At 37.0% G+C, this 19,315-nt stretch overlaps 1 protein-coding gene across 3 annotated transcripts in view; it reads right to left on the bottom strand.

Annotated features, from left to right (window-relative positions):
* smurf1 (SMAD specific E3 ubiquitin protein ligase 1) overlaps positions 1-13,982 on the bottom strand; it is a 49,726-nt gene extending 35,744 nt beyond the window's left edge. For all 3 annotated transcript variants that reach the window (XM_016506033.1, XM_016506034.1, XM_016506035.1), the window contains exon 1: positions 13,716-13,982. In XM_016506033.1, the coding sequence (XP_016361519.1) occupies positions 13,716-13,770 (55 nt within the window). In that variant the 5' untranslated portion in view covers positions 13,771-13,982. The remainder of the gene's footprint in view (positions 1-13,715) is intronic.
* Between the last annotated feature and the right edge of the window lie 5,333 nt (positions 13,983-19,315).

Below are 19,315 nucleotides of genomic sequence, written 5' to 3'. Positions count from 1 at the left end.
TGGCTGACTCTTAACTTTTATAAAGAATATCTCTTTGGATTTGAGACTTTAGTCTTTGCAACTTTACAGATCTTCTTTATGCACCAAGAGCTTGTAACACTCTAAAGAGAAAGGAAAAATTTAAATCGCATCACATGACCCCTTTAACCATTTCATTACAGAGGATTAGCAGCTCGAAAACATTAACTCTACAAGCTGGGAATCAGAACTGTTTGTGGTGGCTGTAAACTCCTATAAGCCAATACGATATTCATAAGTGCAACTGATTTTCCTCTAGTTTTATTCGGTTTTGCATCTGCAGAAGGTATTATCTGATACATTGTGATAAATCACAACTCATCATATCATAATTGGATAGTGACTGACACTGTGCCAACACTATGACATAGACCCAGCATGCCTGTGAAAGAGAGTGAATCAGCAGGTTTGATTTGTCTCTCTCGTACATGTGGTTTGCTTGACTTTCACACAATTCAATGCCTCACAGAAGCCAATCTGACTGCAAGCTTATTTAGAGGAACTGCCTCATCAGATACTGGAAAAATGTATGAAAACCTATAAATGCATAGAAATAAGTATTAATAGGCCCTGAATTTCAGTGCAGGGTTGCGCATAATTTTATTGATTTCTGCAAGTTGTGCAATTATAACTTGGGTGATTCCTGCAAACACTTATTCATAGCATCCTCTATGCATCCTCAAAAACCATAAACAAAACTACACAAGGAAAAAGAAAATCTGAGCCAGACTACAATAAAAACAGTTGCTTGCAACAAGAACGTGGTTTCACCAGACTGGCAAGTTTATGAAATTAATTATTGCCTAGCAAGAGCATGAAACCATCGAAATTCAATTGTGCATGATAAACAAATCTGGTACTCAGTTGCCAATTTAAAACCCTCAAGCAAAACCAGTTGAGAATCACGACTCAAAACCAGACAGTATCATCTCTGCTAGTCAGCGGAGAGTGTCTTCAATATCTTGCATTAGGACAGCTGGTGTAGTGACTGATGAGGGTGGGTTGCAAGGGAGACAGAAGAGGCTCTATTCTTAGTTTCCCACCCACTTATTCCCTGACTTTAATATAAAGCACTGCTTTACCTGACGTAATGGCGAAGAGCTGGTTCACAAGCCACAAGACCGTTCACATAGTTAATTAGCAAAAGAACACGTGTGTAACCAAAAGAACATTACTCAGTAGATGGGAATGAGTCTCTGGCGGGTTTTGCAGCTGTTTGCAAGTCAAGTAGTTTGCTGATATATGAGGTTAAAGCATGGGGGGGGGGCACTGTAAAGCTGACACGCAATGGTGTAACTCACCAGAATATGAGCCAACGGTTATTTATCTCTACACTTCTTCAATATGAGCAGAGCATCCAATAAGCAGCGGTGGAGGATGCAAAGCAGGGGCACAGTGAGAAGAGCGGGTGTTATCTCTGTCTATTTAACGTGGGTTTCTGTGCAGAAGCTCACTCGCTACTGATGCATTCGAGTCGAGCATTCGTGATGACGAATTTTCAGCATTCTCTGAAAATGGTTTGGATAAATGAAGGTTCAGCTCAGTCTCTGAACAAAAAAGAAAAATTCAAACTAGACCGTAAATAAAAAAAATGACAGATTATTGAAGCACGATACTATGGACTTAGAAGTAATGAGACAAAAAGATGCTATTGTTTAATTTCTTATTATGCATGTTGCTTGTACGTTTAAGAGCTGAACATTTTTGAGAAAAGAAGCTGAATTGCGATTTTATGAAAAAAAAGTGATTGCACTGATTTTTTTTTTTTTAAAGGCTTCAGGTTTACTGATAGTTTGTATTCCTGCACAAATTAGTAGTTTTATAATCAATATTACTAATCATCATTAATTTTGTAAATAAAGTAATGGAAATATTACCAATATACTAATATTACTATTACTGATTTCACAGTAAAAAAAAAAAAAAAAAAGAAGAGTATTTAATGAAGCAGCAATCATAATTTTATTTTACAGTAGTAACTGTAGTAGGGCTGGGCGATATGGCCAAAAAAAATATATTTTTCGTATCAGTTGATATTGATAATTATCACAAATTTCTAATCTTTATTTCTTTCAAGTTTAAAGCCAGATTTTTGCTCCAAAGTAAAAGTTGTTGAAACCAGATAATTAATTTTTCTCAACAAAATAAATATCTTAATTTCTGCATGATCTAATGAGTGATATTGTTTCAAATCATGAAACAGGTTTGTGTTGCCTGATAATATTAATAATAATATTACTTTTTTGTCTCTTATAGATGTACATTTGATAGTAGTAGTAGCTTGAGTTAGGATGCAGATGTAAATTTATGTTCATTACCAAAATCAGAGCGGATAGATGGTCCATGTGTTGTGGTTCAAATGAGTAGTGCTCTTTCATTCCGCTGCATAAACATTATATCGATCATTTATCAAACTCTTGTGATCGTTTTATCTACGAAAATTATACCATGATAATTATCATTACCGATTTATCGCCCAGCCCTAAACTGTAGTAATGTAACACTAATATTCATGCCTCAATTTCTTCATTTTCAAACATTAAAACATCTAACTTTCATTTTGGTGGAAAACCAAAGGAAAACAGGTTGGAACTTTGTTGGGTTTCTAAACTTTTTTTGGTTGTATAAATGCTTCTCATTACAAATTACATTACATTCCCAAATGCATATTTAATAAAAAAAATTAAAAAAAATTTAAAAAACAGCATTTAAAGTGAACTGAGCCACTTTGAGACACCAAAAACATTGTTATGAGCTGCACGTCTGTAAATGAAGACAGTGCCAGGCTTCACTTTCAGGGATCAACGCTAAGGATTTTTTCTACTGGCCAGGTCGGGCCAGTGGTTCAAAATGTTTACTTGCCCTGCCAACATTTTCACTGACCCTGCCACAAAAAAATAAAATAGTTGCTGTTATCATGAAATATAAAGTTTAAACATGATTAAAGACAAGTGACAGCCAGTAAATAAGAACAAATGAACAAATTACATATACAATAAAATATAGGCCTATAGTACAAAAATATAAATGAAATGATGCTTTAGGTTTTTATGTTTAGGTACAGAAATTGAAAAATCACATTTGCATATTCTTCACTCTGTGTTGCAACTTGATTTTTCATAGCCATTTGAAATTAGAGGCAACCACTGCATTTTAATCACGAAATGAAAAAAAAGTGCAATGTTTGATTTATATTAGACTGTACAATTTCAAAATCTGAAGCAAAAACAAAATAACCTGACTTTAGCTTTGTGAAATTATGCTACATAAAACATCTGTATGAAACAGAAAAAGCAGGTGGGCTGAATGAGACGCAGATTCACTCTCTGACAGCAGGCGGCGCTTATGGTACAGTAATACAGCGTTTCCTGGGTTACCGCTGTAAACACAGCAGTGCTGCCCATATTAACACTAATTTAAATGCATCAGACGGAGACAAAATTAAAAGAAAACGCCATTTCTGAAAACAGTCAGTTCCGTTCCCCTCAGAAACACATTCATATAAAATTCAATGTTTGGATTTTGTTCCTATATTTCACGCATCGTGAACAGTGATCTTGTTCTCTCTGCTACAGTATTTTCTCCTCTTTGTGTCCGTCTTCAGCATCTCTGGCCTCTGTTAACGGCCATTTACAGACTAAGTATAATAATAACGTAATATTTCCACACAAATGGCCATTGGGAAAATGACTGCAGTGCAGTTTGTGTGCAAGCACGGAACAGAAGATTAAATAAGAAATCTGAAATAAAACAAAAATGTCCAGTAGATCGGTGCATCTGTACTCCAGTGTATAAATTCAATATAGATTAATCATTGTTAAAGCTACAAAGTTACTTGCCAGGATGGGTATTTTGACATACTTTTGTATGTATTTGCCCGTTCAGGTGGCTCGCAGCAGTCTGTGCATACAGAACACAGCGCGCGAGTACTGAAAGGAGTTGTCTTTAGCGCCCAAATGCTTTTTAATCACTTGAATTTTTTAATTAACAAGTCTTAAAAACACCTGCAAATGATAAAATGTCGTGACGACGCTGCAGTGGCCCGATCGGGCAAGTGACAAATCCGTCTAGTGCCCGAACGTCTTTCACGCTGGCCCCGGGCCATCGGGCAGTCCTTATTGTCGAGCCCTGACTTTGCAATGCAGTGGATGTATTTAATTAAATAATATGCACACCTTGCGATTTGTTTACCAATCTAAGCCATGTTGCGATTATGATTTTATTATGTTTAATTTCTCAGCCCTCGTACAGTCAATTCAGACTTTGCATACACAAGCCATCACTCTAATTGAGTGATGAACTAGACTGATTAGGGGTTGAAGAATGTGCCTTACTCTACTCATTTCCTGCCAGATTCAGAGATGACACACAGCACTCCTCCCATTCACAGCTTAGGTTTGAGTTACAGAGGCGTGAGGGCTAGAGGGATGTAAGTAAGGTCGTATTGCACACACTCATGTAAAGCCCCGCAATACGCAAAGCTGAAACACAAGACGTCGGGCCCCCAATGCGAATGAAATATCCATGAGCTTTTCCGGAGTTATCCTCCACCCTCCTTCCTGGCTCTTTGTTTCTCTTTCTTCCACTTTCCACGGCCAAATCCTCGCTCTGCGCTGAAGATTAAACTGTGGGAAGCTATTTTGTAAGGTCGATCGGAACGCCAGAGGCCTTTAAAAATATATCCCCATCCAAGCTCGAACAAATGAGTTGTCAGCCAAGAGGGTAAACTGGAATGCTAAACCTCCTCATGTGCATGACTAGACAAGACATTTCCTCAGGCAAATATACAGTAGGTCAGCCGCTCCGACTTCCACGGTGGATCCGCCAAGCTCCCCTAGGAAGAAGCACGATGATGGGGACAGGTGGGCAGACTTCCCTGTCACGGAGTCACCAGGTGTGAAAAGGAAGGGAAACCTGAGCCATACCTTTGGGGAACGAGTGGTTAAAAGCACAATACATAGGAAAGAGAGAAATGCATTCAGTCGGCAGTGACTGGAGGAGGAGGACATCCTGAATCCTATGTGTGGTGAATTAATCACAGCTCTGAGCCAACACCAGAGAGACTGCAACCTTATGGCGACAATGCCGACAGACGTCTGCCTGTCTGCGCTCTAGACAGCTTGTCTCACACCATCAGAAGTACTCAGATACAACACACAATGATGCTTATTGTGCTATCAAACAAACTTTAAACTGGGTCTGGTCTGCACTTCGAGAAAGCTAAATGGTTCCAGAGTGCATTCAATTCACACAGAGAGGACCAGCAGGAAAACAAGCTTGTAAAGAAACAGGCTATTTATGTCGGTCAGTTTAGAGAATGGCCTACGGTCAATTGTCATCCCTGTAGAGATATGAGCGATGCTTATAGCGACACCGATGAGCATCTGCCCTGCACAGAGACAAGAGCTGAGAGGACTGCTCCCACTGAAGAAAAAAAAAAGCCTAATATCGCAATGGCCTACTTATGCGCCGTGTCAGAGAGTGAGAAACATTATCCTGAAAAGTAACATCTAGTGGGCTGAAAAAATCCCTGCGTTTAGCGTTTCTTGTTTACAACAGCTGAAAGAATGCATCCTGGAGCAGTATGTGTGTCCGGTAGTGACCTGGGGGAGGTGGCTGTGTGACCCCTGGGTGCGGTGCAGTAACCTAAATCCAGACAAGGCACGTGGGAGCCGGCCAGGCTGCTGAGGGAGGCTAAAATCACCTTATGAGCTCTTCATCCTGTCTGGAGGCCCCACAGACTTACGGCACTGTACAACACGGCACTGTCTGCAGCTGACCACAATGCAGTCTCACACACATGGACACAAAGGCCATATTCATATTGATGAATAAACAAATTCAAGAGAACAGCTTTATTAGAATTAGAGTTCTTTTCTATTTCTTTACTGTCACATTTGATCAATTTAATGCATCCTAGCAAGAATGCACTGGAGACTTATTTAAAAAAATAAAATAAAATAAATCTTACAGACCCCAAACTTTTGAGTTAAAAAATGTCTAGGCATGGGACAGGATATGTTTGTGAGGATGAATGAGTTTATTTCTTTTTTATATATTTTTTTAGAGGCAGGGATTTAAATGGGATGAATTTAGAATTAAAGGTCTCTCAGAAACATCTTATCAGGGGTCTCGTGGATATCACCATAAACCAATTAGTCCTTTAGGCAACCCACTGACTAGTCCATGATAAAAATGTGGTTTTGCACATCTCTAGTCTGACCTCCCACTAGTGTTGTTTTTGGCGGCCTGTTTTAATTTTAGTTTTAGTCTAGTCTTTGTGTGAAGCTGTCATTTTAGTTTTTATTAGTTTTAGTCACGTTCAAGGTTCGTTGACGACGATATTTAGTCATAATTTTCGTTGACGAAAGCAACACTACCTCCCACTTGTCTTGAAAGTGGTGAGCCACATATAAATTTAATGTCCTACGTTCTGAAATACTGAAGTCACTGCTTCAGTAAACAACCCAGCAAAAAAAAAAAAAAAAAAAAAAAAAAGATCAAATAATAGAGGTCAAATGATTTGGTTGCCATTGACACTTAGTGACCACAATACAAAGTCTTATACTAATCATTCTCACTTATGACTCTTCAGATCAAGGCGTAGTGTCTTATATAAGGAACGAGTCTATCATAACACACAAGGTTAAATGGTGTGACTTCAAGTGCATGAGCATCATAATTACATAAGAAAAACCTTGAGTTCAAAAGTGGTTCAAAATAAGACTAAAGTTTAACACAAAACAACACAAATGCTATAGTGGTCTGAGTCATAGGTGGTGAGGACAGAATGTCCATGAAACAGCACTTTAACACGGCAACATGGCCTAAACTTGAGGAATATGCATGTAAGAGCATGATAAATAATACAGTGGTAAAATACATATAAAATGCACTAAATAGACAAATTTTAGAAGTTAAACTTCCAGTGAAAATTAGGGGGCCAGTAAGAATATTCTAAAGGAAATTAGAAAGAAAATTAATACTTTTATTCAGCACAAATACATTAACTTGACCAAAATTCACAGTAAAGACATTTAAAATGTCACAAAATTTCTATGTCATGCTGGTAATCTAAATGCTGTTTCTACTTAATAGGGCTGCTATATGGCTTTTTAAAAACTGTAATGATGTTTCACAATAATACAAATAAATGGTATGGTATATGTCACACAACAGTGAGCCTAGGGCTGCACGATTAATCGAATGCGATTGTCATGCGCATTGTTAAAGCTTCACTGAAAGATACGCATGACAATCGCAGCTTCTGTCGAATCGCGATCTCGATTCCATTTCGATTTATCGTGCAGCCCTAAGTGAGCCTATACAACACCTAGCAAGTAAATGTGGCCTATATTTGGGTGTCTAAATTTGTTTTTTAACATCAAGATTTAGCTTGAAATTTCTATGAATTTATAAGTGAAAGTGTATCCTTAATGCTGTTTAGTTACCATTTTTTGTTTTTCACCATTTTTGAAACACCTTTTTGCTTTATTTTAGCTAATAATTTAAACAGTTTAAATTGTGCAATCACATAAGAATTAGCACCAGGTATCTCTCACAGGTGAGGAATACTAGCATCGAAACTCTAAAAGCAAGCAAACACACAAACTCAATCACATTTCCTCTGTATAACAACTATCTGTTGCTTTCATTCCCAGAACTTTCAATCGAGGCATTTATTTACACAGGACGGGTGACGGCCTGGCTCTGATCAATAGTGTCAGTTTACAGTGCTGCAGACGGTCCGAACAAACAGTATCCCCTACAAACCCACAGCTGGACTTCACATCAATATCAGACACAGGAATGTCTGAGAGGCCACATGCTCCACATACCTACACAACCATGAACATGAAATGATCACGTGCAAGAGGACAAGGAGGAAAAAAAGATAAAGAACAGGGGAGAGGAAAGAGAGGAAACAGACAAGCAGGCAGCACGTGACACAGAAATGATAACAGCAGAGCGCTGCTAGTGCTCCTTAATGAATAAGCAGGATTCCCCAGTGTCCAGCCCTCTGCTTCTAGCACAGGCTCACATACACAGGGGGCAGTAAGCCTCTTTTCATGCAGCTTCTTGCACCTGATGCCTGCCACAATAGCTGGCCATGCAACAGCCTACTACACAGAGCATAACCCAGGCTTCAACTAGGCTGCTGCACATTACAAAAAAATACGCTACTGGGCAAACGATTATGGAGAGGTTGAGTTTGCAAGGGGACATGGGATGTTCAATAAATCATTTATAGCGTCTACTCTAAAGTCAGCACATCATGCCAATATAACAGGCAAACATGGCTGCATTTGCACTGCAGGGCTTAATGCACAGATGCCATTTTTTGACATCTTGTCCAAACAAAGTTCTGGAGCTACATGTACAGATATTAAATGAAAGCTGTTATAGTAGATATTAATGATAAAAAATTGTGAAATAATTTCATGAACTTAAATGTTCAGATAGGTATCAGATTTAGAACCACATAAAAGCAGCCCAATTTACACACGCACACACAAAATCAGTTCTGCCGCAAACACCCACTGTTTAATGCGCATTTGCACTGCGGTGCATAACAGCATTTCTGAAAATACACATTCTTCTCACAAATGTTTAATTATTAACAGATTTGCATTATGTAGCCTAAACAAAATGTTGAAGAATGTAAACAAGTATTTGAGGACGCCTCAAATTTCCTTATTGCTGCAATGCTACTTGTGAAATGCCAAATAGTTAAAATACAAAAACAGTGAGCATCAAACTAGCATGCAAAACAAGTCACTGGAATTCTGAACTGTTAGACCACTAATATTTTGAGAACAAAGCAAATATGCTACCAAAACATGATAACAGTGCAAGTAGACATCCTGGGCTAGCGTTATACAGCTAATAATATCAGAAAATGCAATCTATATCTTTGCTACAAAACATCAAGCACAATGACAATTCCTGAGCAAGATATAAACCTTCGTCCCCCTGATCAAGTTAAATGCATTGTATAACCTGTTTAAAACAGGACTTACAAAGATCTAGCATTTGATAATGAGTAATTATTCAACACTATGTATTTTGATTGGCTTGAATAGCACACCTGGAATCTAGTTAAAGAAATGCTAATTGTGAATGCATCAACACATCATTTAGTCTATAGAGGCTTTAAGAAACAGATTTGCCAAATCACCTAGTAGCTTTTCAGGTTTTGGAGGTATACAACAGAGTCTCAATAACACCACAAGTTAAACACAGCTGTTTCACAGTAACAAGCAAACGTTTTGAAGCCTGAATGCTCATGGCATTAACGTTTATTATCCCCATGTGTGTAAGCGTGTTTAAATGTAACAGCAACAGTGAAAAAATGAACTTATAACATAAGTAGAATACAAATGAAGGACTCCGTAATGTTTTGCATTCTTATACGGTTGCATCCAGACTGCCTTATTCATTAACACAACAATAAAAACCAAACAGCCCAACTAATCCACAAAAAATACCTTCAGGGTGAAACACAGTTGAAAACATGTGAAGTCAAGTGCTTTCTCAAGGAATTATCAGCACAGACCTTTCCAAGTAATGAGGAAACAACAATGAGAAAATAAGAAACTTGCATTTTTCCCTGATTACTCTGTAACCATGATGAAGGGCAATAACTTCTGAGCAAGCTTAAAAAAATAAAAATAAAATAAAATAAAAAAAAACACCAGGAGGCGCATGCTCCAATGATGACACAAATATTTACAGAATTCTTCCCCTCTAATGAAATTACCAAAGGATATAATCTGGTCACAAATGTCATTCATCTCAATAATCTAACATCAGGTTCTAAAATTCAGTTGGATGTGATCAATTTAGAAATATTCATACAGTTCAAAATCTTGTAGGTGAAAACACACATTTTAATAGGCATGTTTTTATTGTTGCAGTCTAATAATTATCGTGTCAAAAGCAGAAATAGATAATTCAATTTGGTTCTACATATCAACTACTGAACACGTAACACCACAACATAAACTGTATTACTACTTGTGCACAAAACCCCCACAATATCACTCAATCATGAAAAGAAATCATCACAGAAGCCACTTCCTACTTCCTGTTGTGTGAACCACAAACCCAAAGTAAAACGGACATACTAAAGGACTGAAAGAAGCAGCAACAGGGAAAAGCACTGCAAGTGACACCATTAACAGATAAAAACACACAATTAAAAAAACAATTAAACATCAAAAACTTCAACATCATGTCAAATGAATTTGGGAAAATATTCCAGGCCATCAAACATAACACTGTACTCCAAAATTACTTAATGTACTTAATGTACTTGTTTCAGTGAGGAGGAATTTAGAAAAAAAATTATAATTAAACATTCAAACAAATCTTGTCTTGCCTTGATCTGCTCACTCTATTGTCATCCTCAAGCAAAATAACTTAATGTCTACTAGGGTTGGGCGATGTCTACCAAATTGGCATTGGACGATGTCTACAGTGAAACATCGTGAAACAAATAACGCGTTCTACTGAGCCACTAAATGGTTAGCCGCTTGCTAGCGGTAGCCTGTTGCATTACAGTACATGAAAGTTCACTTACCACATACACAGAGTAAGGAGAAATGTCTGATAGGACGATGGCGAATGATTTGCAGATCCTGAGCACCAATAACAAACATCTAATCTTGTCAAATGTGTGGCAAGTACTGCAGCTCCATAGTATAGAGTCCTTGTGATTGCGAATCTCAAAAGTGAAAGTGAAAGTAAAATGAGAGCGCGCAATCGAAAGCGGTTTCAATAGCGGCTCCCTGATGCCCGCAATTTATATACAATCTCCTATACTTACCCAACAATATAATTGCGAGAAAAAGTATTGAAATGTTTTTTTTATCCTCCCATCTCATAGGCTATTTATTTATTCCCTTTAGGGTTTCCGTAGTACACTTCATTTCCTTTCCGATCACGGAACTGGGATGCGGCGGATTGCGGGATAGGGGGTGGGGGGGGATCACGATGTCAGCTTAACATCGTTATGTCTGTCAGCCATCGGCGATGGACGATGGCATCGTCTATCGGCCCAACCCTATTGTCTACGACCCCTCGCTGATAAGGTCACAAAAAGCATACTGCCGTCAAAGCCTCCTAGACACTATAGTGTGAAGGTGTTGATTATCAACACTTGTCTGATGGCATAAAGCCTATCTACCAGGAATCTGTGTGCAAAAAAAGGTGATGCAAGTTGACTACAAACAATTTTTGATCATTATTGTCAAAAGATCACGTTTTTAGGCTAACACGTGGGGTTGGGTACAAGAACCGGTTCTTTACTGGTTCTTACCGAAATTATCTGACTCGTGCACCGTGTTGAACTGAATGTACTGAACCTCATGAACCAATAACAGTCATTGTTATTATGTTGCACTAAAGGCTCGTGAGACTTGACTTGACTAGTTATTGACTGGTTGTGCATATGCCGTTATGAAGTTAAACATACATGAATTTATGTTAATATGTTACCACATCATTGTTTTTGTTTTTTTTTTAGCATTCCAAAATAGTATAAAGCCTATTTTGAATGACTGTATACCTATGCCAGTAAAGGCTGTGAAAAGTCATTAAAAATGTGTGTAAACATCCTTGGTGACAACAGCATTAAATGTATTCATCAATGTATATCTGTTCTGGTAAAATCTGAAATTATCTCATTTAGCAACACAACACTGAAGGCAGTAAGTACAATAAGAACTGCATTTTATTTTTCCAAAAATTTATTTCTAAAAAAAAAAAAACATTTCTAAAACAACCATTAAAAGCATCGCCTGCCCAAAAATGAGGGTGAGTAAATGATGACAATTAATGTTGTTTCACACCTGTATGACTACAGAAATACACAAATGAAAATATTTTACAAACTTTGGGAACCAAACAACATTGGAGAGGCCATTGAAGTTTTCTCAAAATATCTTCTTTTATGTTCCACTGAAGAAATAAAGGGTTTAAACAACATGAGGGTGAGTAAATGAACTGTCCAAAGGAATCGCTGAAGTACCTAAATCATATACAAACTTACAATACAACACAAACTTTATTTCTATAGCACATTTAAAACAACTACCGTTGACCAAAGTGCTTTACAGGAAACATTAAAACAACAAGAATAAAAAGAGGAATATAGAGGAATCAGAAGCAAAATCATTGAATTCCTTACGATTCCCACACTGGAGGCGCTGGGTTTGTCTGCAGCCCAACAGCTCTCCACCTCTGCTGTGGACATCTCTTCCACAAACAAACTCAAGTGGCCACAGAGGAGATGTTGTGAGACACAAACACATCTGTGTAAAATAAAGACCGGTTCATTCAGAGCTCCCTTGTTTGTGTGGGAACAAAATGTCTTTATATGGTGTCGTCACTGCATTCATCAAAGCAGTGCATAGAAGTGTTGAGTTTGACATCAAAATAGTTCTGCCAGACAAAAATGGAGCCACGGGAGACCCATTACATCCAACTAAACGTCAAACTTTCTCACATTAAAATGACAAAATGCCCATGTAGTCCACTTGTTCTAGTGGCATGCATCAGCTGCTAACAGGAAAGGGAGGAAAAGCAGTAACACTACAATACAGTAAACATGACCCAGAGTTACCATTAACTAACCAAGTAAAATACTTTTAATGCATTTATTAATCTTAGTTAACAACAATTTCAACATTTACTAATTCATTATTAAAATCCAAACTTCTATCTGTTAATATTATTTAATGGACCTGAGCTAACATTGAACATTGTTTTTACTGACAAACGTTAACAAAGATGAATAAATACTGTAACAAATGTATCACTCTATGTTAGGTAAGGTTAATTAATGCATTAACTAATGGGACCTTGTTTTAAAGTGTTACCAACAAAAAGGCTATAAAAACAGAAAAATGCTTTGTACCTTGTCATTTTGCATTTATTAATCTTTCTATTCCATAAACACTGATACGTCAACAGCAGATTTAGTTTAAAGAGAGCAATCCTCCAGGGCACTGCCACTATCTCTGTGAAGATATCAATGAGATCAGTACGCATCAATCATATCCTGTTCATTTCCAAGAAAGAAGCGATTTCAAAAGAGAAGGGAAAAATATCCTCCCCATGAAAACCCCAACAGTGGATTGTGAAAGAGTAGCCTATATTAGCATATAAAGACCAAGCACTGTAACCCTTTCCTAACTTGCTTAAGTGAGCAACTATAAGTAAAACACAACACAAAGCATTAATGAATAGTCTGCCACACATGGCAGTCTTAATATCTTAATATATAACGGAGACACAGCCATCCAGATGAGGGGAACCGAGAAAACAGCTGCCTCTGCTTCATCCGGTTAATACTCAGCTGATTTACGACTAATCCAACCTAACAAACCGTGCAGGGGGAGCTGCTTTCGACCGATAACGCTCACATAAGTGAAAATAAAGCAAGTCCACGGACTATTGAGCTGTTTATAGAGATAATGATGAAATGGAAGACTGCTTGTCGCGTTAGCATGCGTTTAGCATGAAGAGCCAGGCTGCTGCAACTCACCCCAGCAGAAGCTAGCAGGATAGTCGCTTAGCCTTCCGTACACACATTAGCGACAAAACACAGCGACGATAGCGTAACTAGAAGTATAAAATGATGATTAACCCAGCAACGATACAATTAAAACGACAGAGAAGCTCATATGTTTTACCTGTCAGCCGGATTTTGATGCTTGACCCGTTCCTTCGAGTCCCAGGATTCGACATCACTCCCACAAAATAACCAACCAACTTTCTCTCAGGATAAACCCAAGACGCTCGCTGCAGGCGGATAGAAAAACATATAAAAAAGCGCTACGCAAATATGTGGGCTGTACATGTGTTTCTGGGCGGTAAAACGATATTATTTCCGTCTGGCAAATCCCCTGTAGCGTTCAGACTTAACAACACAGACTAACATTTTTTGAGCTCAACGGCGTTCTGACATCAATACATATTCTAAAAGATCAACAAATAAGCTTTCTATTGATGTATGGTCTGTTAGGATAGGACAGTATTTGGCCGAGATACAACTATTTGTAATCTGGAATCTGAGGGTGCAAAAAAAAAAGAAAGAGAGAAAATCGCCTTTAAAGTTGTCCAAATGAGGTTCTTAGCTATGCATATTGCTAATCAAAAATTAAGTTTTGATATATTTACGGTAGGAATTTACAAAATATCTTCATGGAACATGATCTTTGCTTAATATCCTAATGATTTTTGGCATAAAAGAAACATTTATCATTTTGTCCCATACAATATCCCCCAGCGACTGAAGACTGCTTTTGTGCTCCAGGGTCACATTTGTGGTATGTGATGTAGACGAAGTTGAGATGTTGTCCAAAGCTAAATTACTTTATGAAAAATTGTATGTTGGCTGCAGCGATGCCAGCTAGAGTATTTTAATTAACAGTTTAATTGTAAATCATTTTAATTAATATTTTCTAAAAGACAGACAGATTGAAATTGAATAGAAATTTCAAATCGAATAGAATATAAAATTAAGGACATTATGCATAAATTTAAACTGATTTGTGACCCTGGAGCACAAAAGCAGTCTTAAGTCGCTGGGGGATATTTGTAGCAATAGCCAAAAATACATTGTATGGGTCAAATTTATTGATTTTTCTTTTATGCCAAAAATCATTAGGATATTAAGTAAAGATATTTTGTAAATTACCTACTGTAAATATATCAAAACTTAATTTTTGATTAGTGATATGCATTGCTAAGAACTTCATTTGGACAACTTTAAAGGGGATTTTCTCAATATTTTGATTTTTTCCACCCTCAGATTCCAGATTTTCAAATAGTTGTATCTCGGCCAAATATTGTCCTATCCTAACAAACCATACATCAATGGAAAGCTTATTTATTCAGCTTTCAGATGATGTATAAATCTCAATTTCGAAAAATTGACCCTTATGTTTTGTGGTCCAGGGTCACATTTAATGTGAATTAAAGTGATGTCTAGGAAATCTGGGAAAATATAAGTCATGGTGTCATTTTGCAGCTTCCTGTAACATTTTACATTTAGTAGAGGTTGTTGTTTTGGGTTGTAATAAATTACCAGATGATGAATGTAGATGATTTACATTAAATTTGCATTATTCTGATTGCATTAATTGTGGCTCGATAATTGTTGTGAGGTAGAAAGCAAACAAGGTTAGTCTGAGCAATAGGGGAAGGGATTGGATTTGAGGAGTTTAGCAACTGGAAACAATAGAGCCATTTAATAGTGTTGTGCAGAAGAAAAGCCAATCCACATAAACAGCAGGCTAATGAGGGAGGCAGGCCACACACTGACCTTTTTCAGTCCGTCGCCACTTTAATGAGCAGAGAGGCATTGTGCTTTTGGCATTATAATGAAATGTATTTGATCTGAAGACTCATTAAAAATGAAACAAATACATATTAATGCAATAATTAAATCAGCTCATTGTGTGGGATGCAATGTGGTTTAATGATGTACAACCCAAAAAATGAAAATGTTGAATAAATAGTAATGTTATTGAGAACATCATGTAATTATGGCATGTCTTAAGACCGCAGATGACATGCACATATATTAATATCTCATAAGATATATTGCTAATTTTACTGCTGGCAAATTAAAACTAATATATTGAAACAAAGGGTTAATAATATATTGCATCAATGGGGTACTCAATAATAATGCTATGAAGCAACAAAAACAAATATTTCAGTTAAATTACGAGCTTTAGCTGTGGTAGTATTTTTGTGGTTTGGATTTTAGAAAGTGATTGCAACACTAGAGCTTAATTAAATGCCAGACATGAACTGAGTACAGAAACAGTCATTGAGGATATCTAACTACATTCACAACAAATGATATATGTGAGAAAGTTTTAGAATGTGATACATATGATGTAAACTACTCCAAATATGAAAGAATGCAAACAGATTATGGATGGACCTTACTGACATAATTTACTCAATCAATTGAGATGATGTAGCTCACTTCTGCCACCTCTTGGTCATAATATGTTTATGATAAGTGCAGGATTTGATTGTTTGCCAACTGAAACAGTCTCTGAAAAATCTGTTAAATGAATTGATAATGTAGCAAAGGAATTGAAAGAAACTGTGTGTGAATGAATTAATGAATTTAATTTATGAATTTAATTAGATTTAAATCATGTAAAAATACATTAGTTGCGAGTCGTTTTCTGAAATTAAAAAAATATATAAAGTTTTAAACATTCTATAAAAGAGACAAAGAATGCTTTTAGGTGCTATTAAAATATGCTGATAAAAATCCATATCTTGAGGTATTAATATGCATAAACATAAGTCAAGGGAAAATGTGACGTGGTGGAACATTATAAAAGCAAATTGGCTGCTTCTTTCCCTGTTCTCTTGGTTGCGATCTATAAATTGATAGTAAATAGTAGAAAACATTAAATAAACAGTATTTTCTGTCTGTTGAGTGATATAGTTTGCAAATGAAAACTCAGAGTTTTATCCAAGTTATAAGTTAATGTGACCCTACAGATGGGAAAAACACTTCTATAATCAAAAGGTTTTGGTGTTAATATTTTTATTTATTTTTAAATAATTTAAATGGAATGTGTATGACTGGCTAATAGCTATATGGACATGTTAAAATGCACCATTGTTAGATGAAGATTGGTAGATTGTTACTCCTTTTTGCCTTTACAGCTACATTTTATAATTATTGGTGAATTTTTATGTATCTCAGTATTAAGAAGGTAAATTTAGCCATCTCAGAATATACCGCCTATAGTTTTGATAGTAATTAATGTATGCAGTTGTCAGGAATATCCTCCGAGTATCCAGGGAGCAGCATGTGTGTTCACAGCTTTGAGTTAGCAGCGTTAATGATCCCCTAATGTGTCCACACATGCTTGAAGTGGAATACTGCACCACCGCTCACACTGTGTGTGAGATAATAACACAGCATAGCCACATTACAATCAGTAGACAAATCACAGACAAATGTTTTTCACTTGTTTATTCTTCCTACGCAAAAGCTGCTACAGTGTCACTAACTGATGACGAGAACACACACACACACACACACACACACACACACACACACACACACACACACACACGTTTGTTTGTGTGAATTGTGGGGACTTTCCATAGACTTCTATTACTTTTAAACCGACCAAACGATATTCTCTATCCCCTAACCCTAAACCTTACAGAAAACCTGTCTGCATTGTTACACTTTCAGATAAACATCATTTACTATTTTTAATAATTTTTTTTCCCTCGTGACCGCAGGCCGGTCCCCACAATGTCAAAAATGTCATGTTTTACTATCCTCGTGGGGACATTTGGTCCCCTCAATGTAGCATAAACAAGTACACACACACACACACATACATGTAAATAATACCATTAAAGTAAAAGTAAAAAAAAAATTTAAAATCATTTTTGGGCAACTCATCTGTTTTTTGTTTTTATCAAGGGAATTGGATTTCTGGATATAGCAGGATTTAATTACTGATAACAATGTCATGAATGCAGATCTAACAGTTGTTTCTAATTAATTTAAAAACCACTCAATATTTTAGCAGTATTTAATCATTGACCAAATATAACGTTTTTTTTTTTTTTTTTTAATTAACATCACCTAATTTTGTTCCATTTATACTGAAAACAAGTAATCACAGTTTGCAAATGGGGTAAGAAAAATAAATACAATCAATTATGCGACCTTATTTCTGAAGTAAATTTAGCAGATTTTAAGGATGGTACAATATTTTCGTAATCACCCACATGAGATTTCTAGGTATAGGTCATGCTCTGTTTCTTTCATCCAACTGTGATTGCAGAAAGTGATTTTCACAAATTAATTCAAGTTAGATTCATGTTAATTAATAATATATACCAATTATGAAACCAGTTCTAAAACATTTATCCATTGTGGGTTATAAATAATACCTCTGCTCTGTGTTGAGAACAGCGATGAGCTTTAAAATATCACGAGAAACTGGTTTCAGCAAGACTGAGCAACACCAAAAAGGTCATCCAGTATTTTGTCAATGTAGGAGCCACTGGAGGGAAGCCAGCTTCAGATTTCAAGGCAAGCAAATGGATTTGATGCCCTCTCTGTGGAACATCATGCCCTGTTCTATAAGCCGAGGGTTTACACCGAATTATTTACTCTATTTTCCCCTGTCCTAACGGCCATGGCAATGCTAAAACCACCAGGCTAAAACCACCTGAATTCACTTCCAAGCTGGTTGATGAAGACATTTGAGAGTCGACTGACTATTAATGCACTATTTTATCACCTTCAAAGCAGCTCTGTATGACACTCATCTTAACTTTGATGATTTACTCTAACGATGTAGCAACTTCCTAAACCCCAAAGCATGGTAGAAAGATCCAGAGGCCCATTTTGAGCTGATGCATTATGCTGGAACTATAAGACTACATTTGAGAAAGAAAGATTTCCATGTTGTTGCTATACAGGTGCATCTCAATAAATTAGAATGTCGTGGAAAAGTTCATTTATTTCAGTAATTCAACTCAAATTGTGAAACTCGTGTATTAAATAAATTCAGTGCACACAGACTGAAGTAGTTTAAGTCTTTGGTTCTTTTAATTGTGATGATTTTGGCTCACATTTAACAAAAACCCACCAATTCACTATCTCAACAAATTAGAATATGGTGACATGCCAATCAGCTAATCATCTCAAAACACCTGCAACGGTTTCCTGAGCCTTCAAAATGGTCTCTCAGTTTGGTTCACTAGGCTACACAATCATGGGGAAGACTGCTGATCTGACAGTTGTCCAGAAGACAATCATTGACACCCTTCACAAGGAGGGTAAGCCACAAACATTCATTGCCAAAGAAGCTGGCTGTTCACAGAGTGCTGTATCCAAGCATGTTAACAGAAAGTTGAGTGGAAGGAAAAAGTGAAAGAAAAAGATGCACAACCAACCGAGAGAAACGCAGCCTTATGAGGATTGTCAAGCAAAATAGATTCAAGAATTTGAGTGAACTTCACAAAGAATGGACTGAGGCTGGGGTCAAGGCATCAAGAGCCACCACACACAGACGTGCCAAGGAATTTGGCTACAGTTGTCGTATTCCTCTTGTTAAGCAACTCCTGAACCACAGACAACATCAGAGGACTTTGGACCACTGGGCAACAGCCCAGTTCTTCTTCTCCTTAGCCCAGATAAGACGCCTCTGACGTTGTCTGTGGTTCAGGAGTGGCAGACAACGTCAAGAGGCATCTTACCTGGGCTAAGGAGAAGAAGAAC

This window comes from Sinocyclocheilus anshuiensis, unplaced genomic scaffold, assembly GCF_001515605.1.
Source record: "Sinocyclocheilus anshuiensis isolate Anshui unplaced genomic scaffold, SAMN03320099.WGS_v1.1 scaffold58, whole genome shotgun sequence".
Taxonomy (NCBI): domain Eukaryota; kingdom Metazoa; phylum Chordata; class Actinopteri; order Cypriniformes; family Cyprinidae; genus Sinocyclocheilus; species Sinocyclocheilus anshuiensis.
The sequence above is the reverse complement of the archived record's forward strand: the minus strand, read 5'-3'. Positions and strand labels throughout refer to the sequence as shown.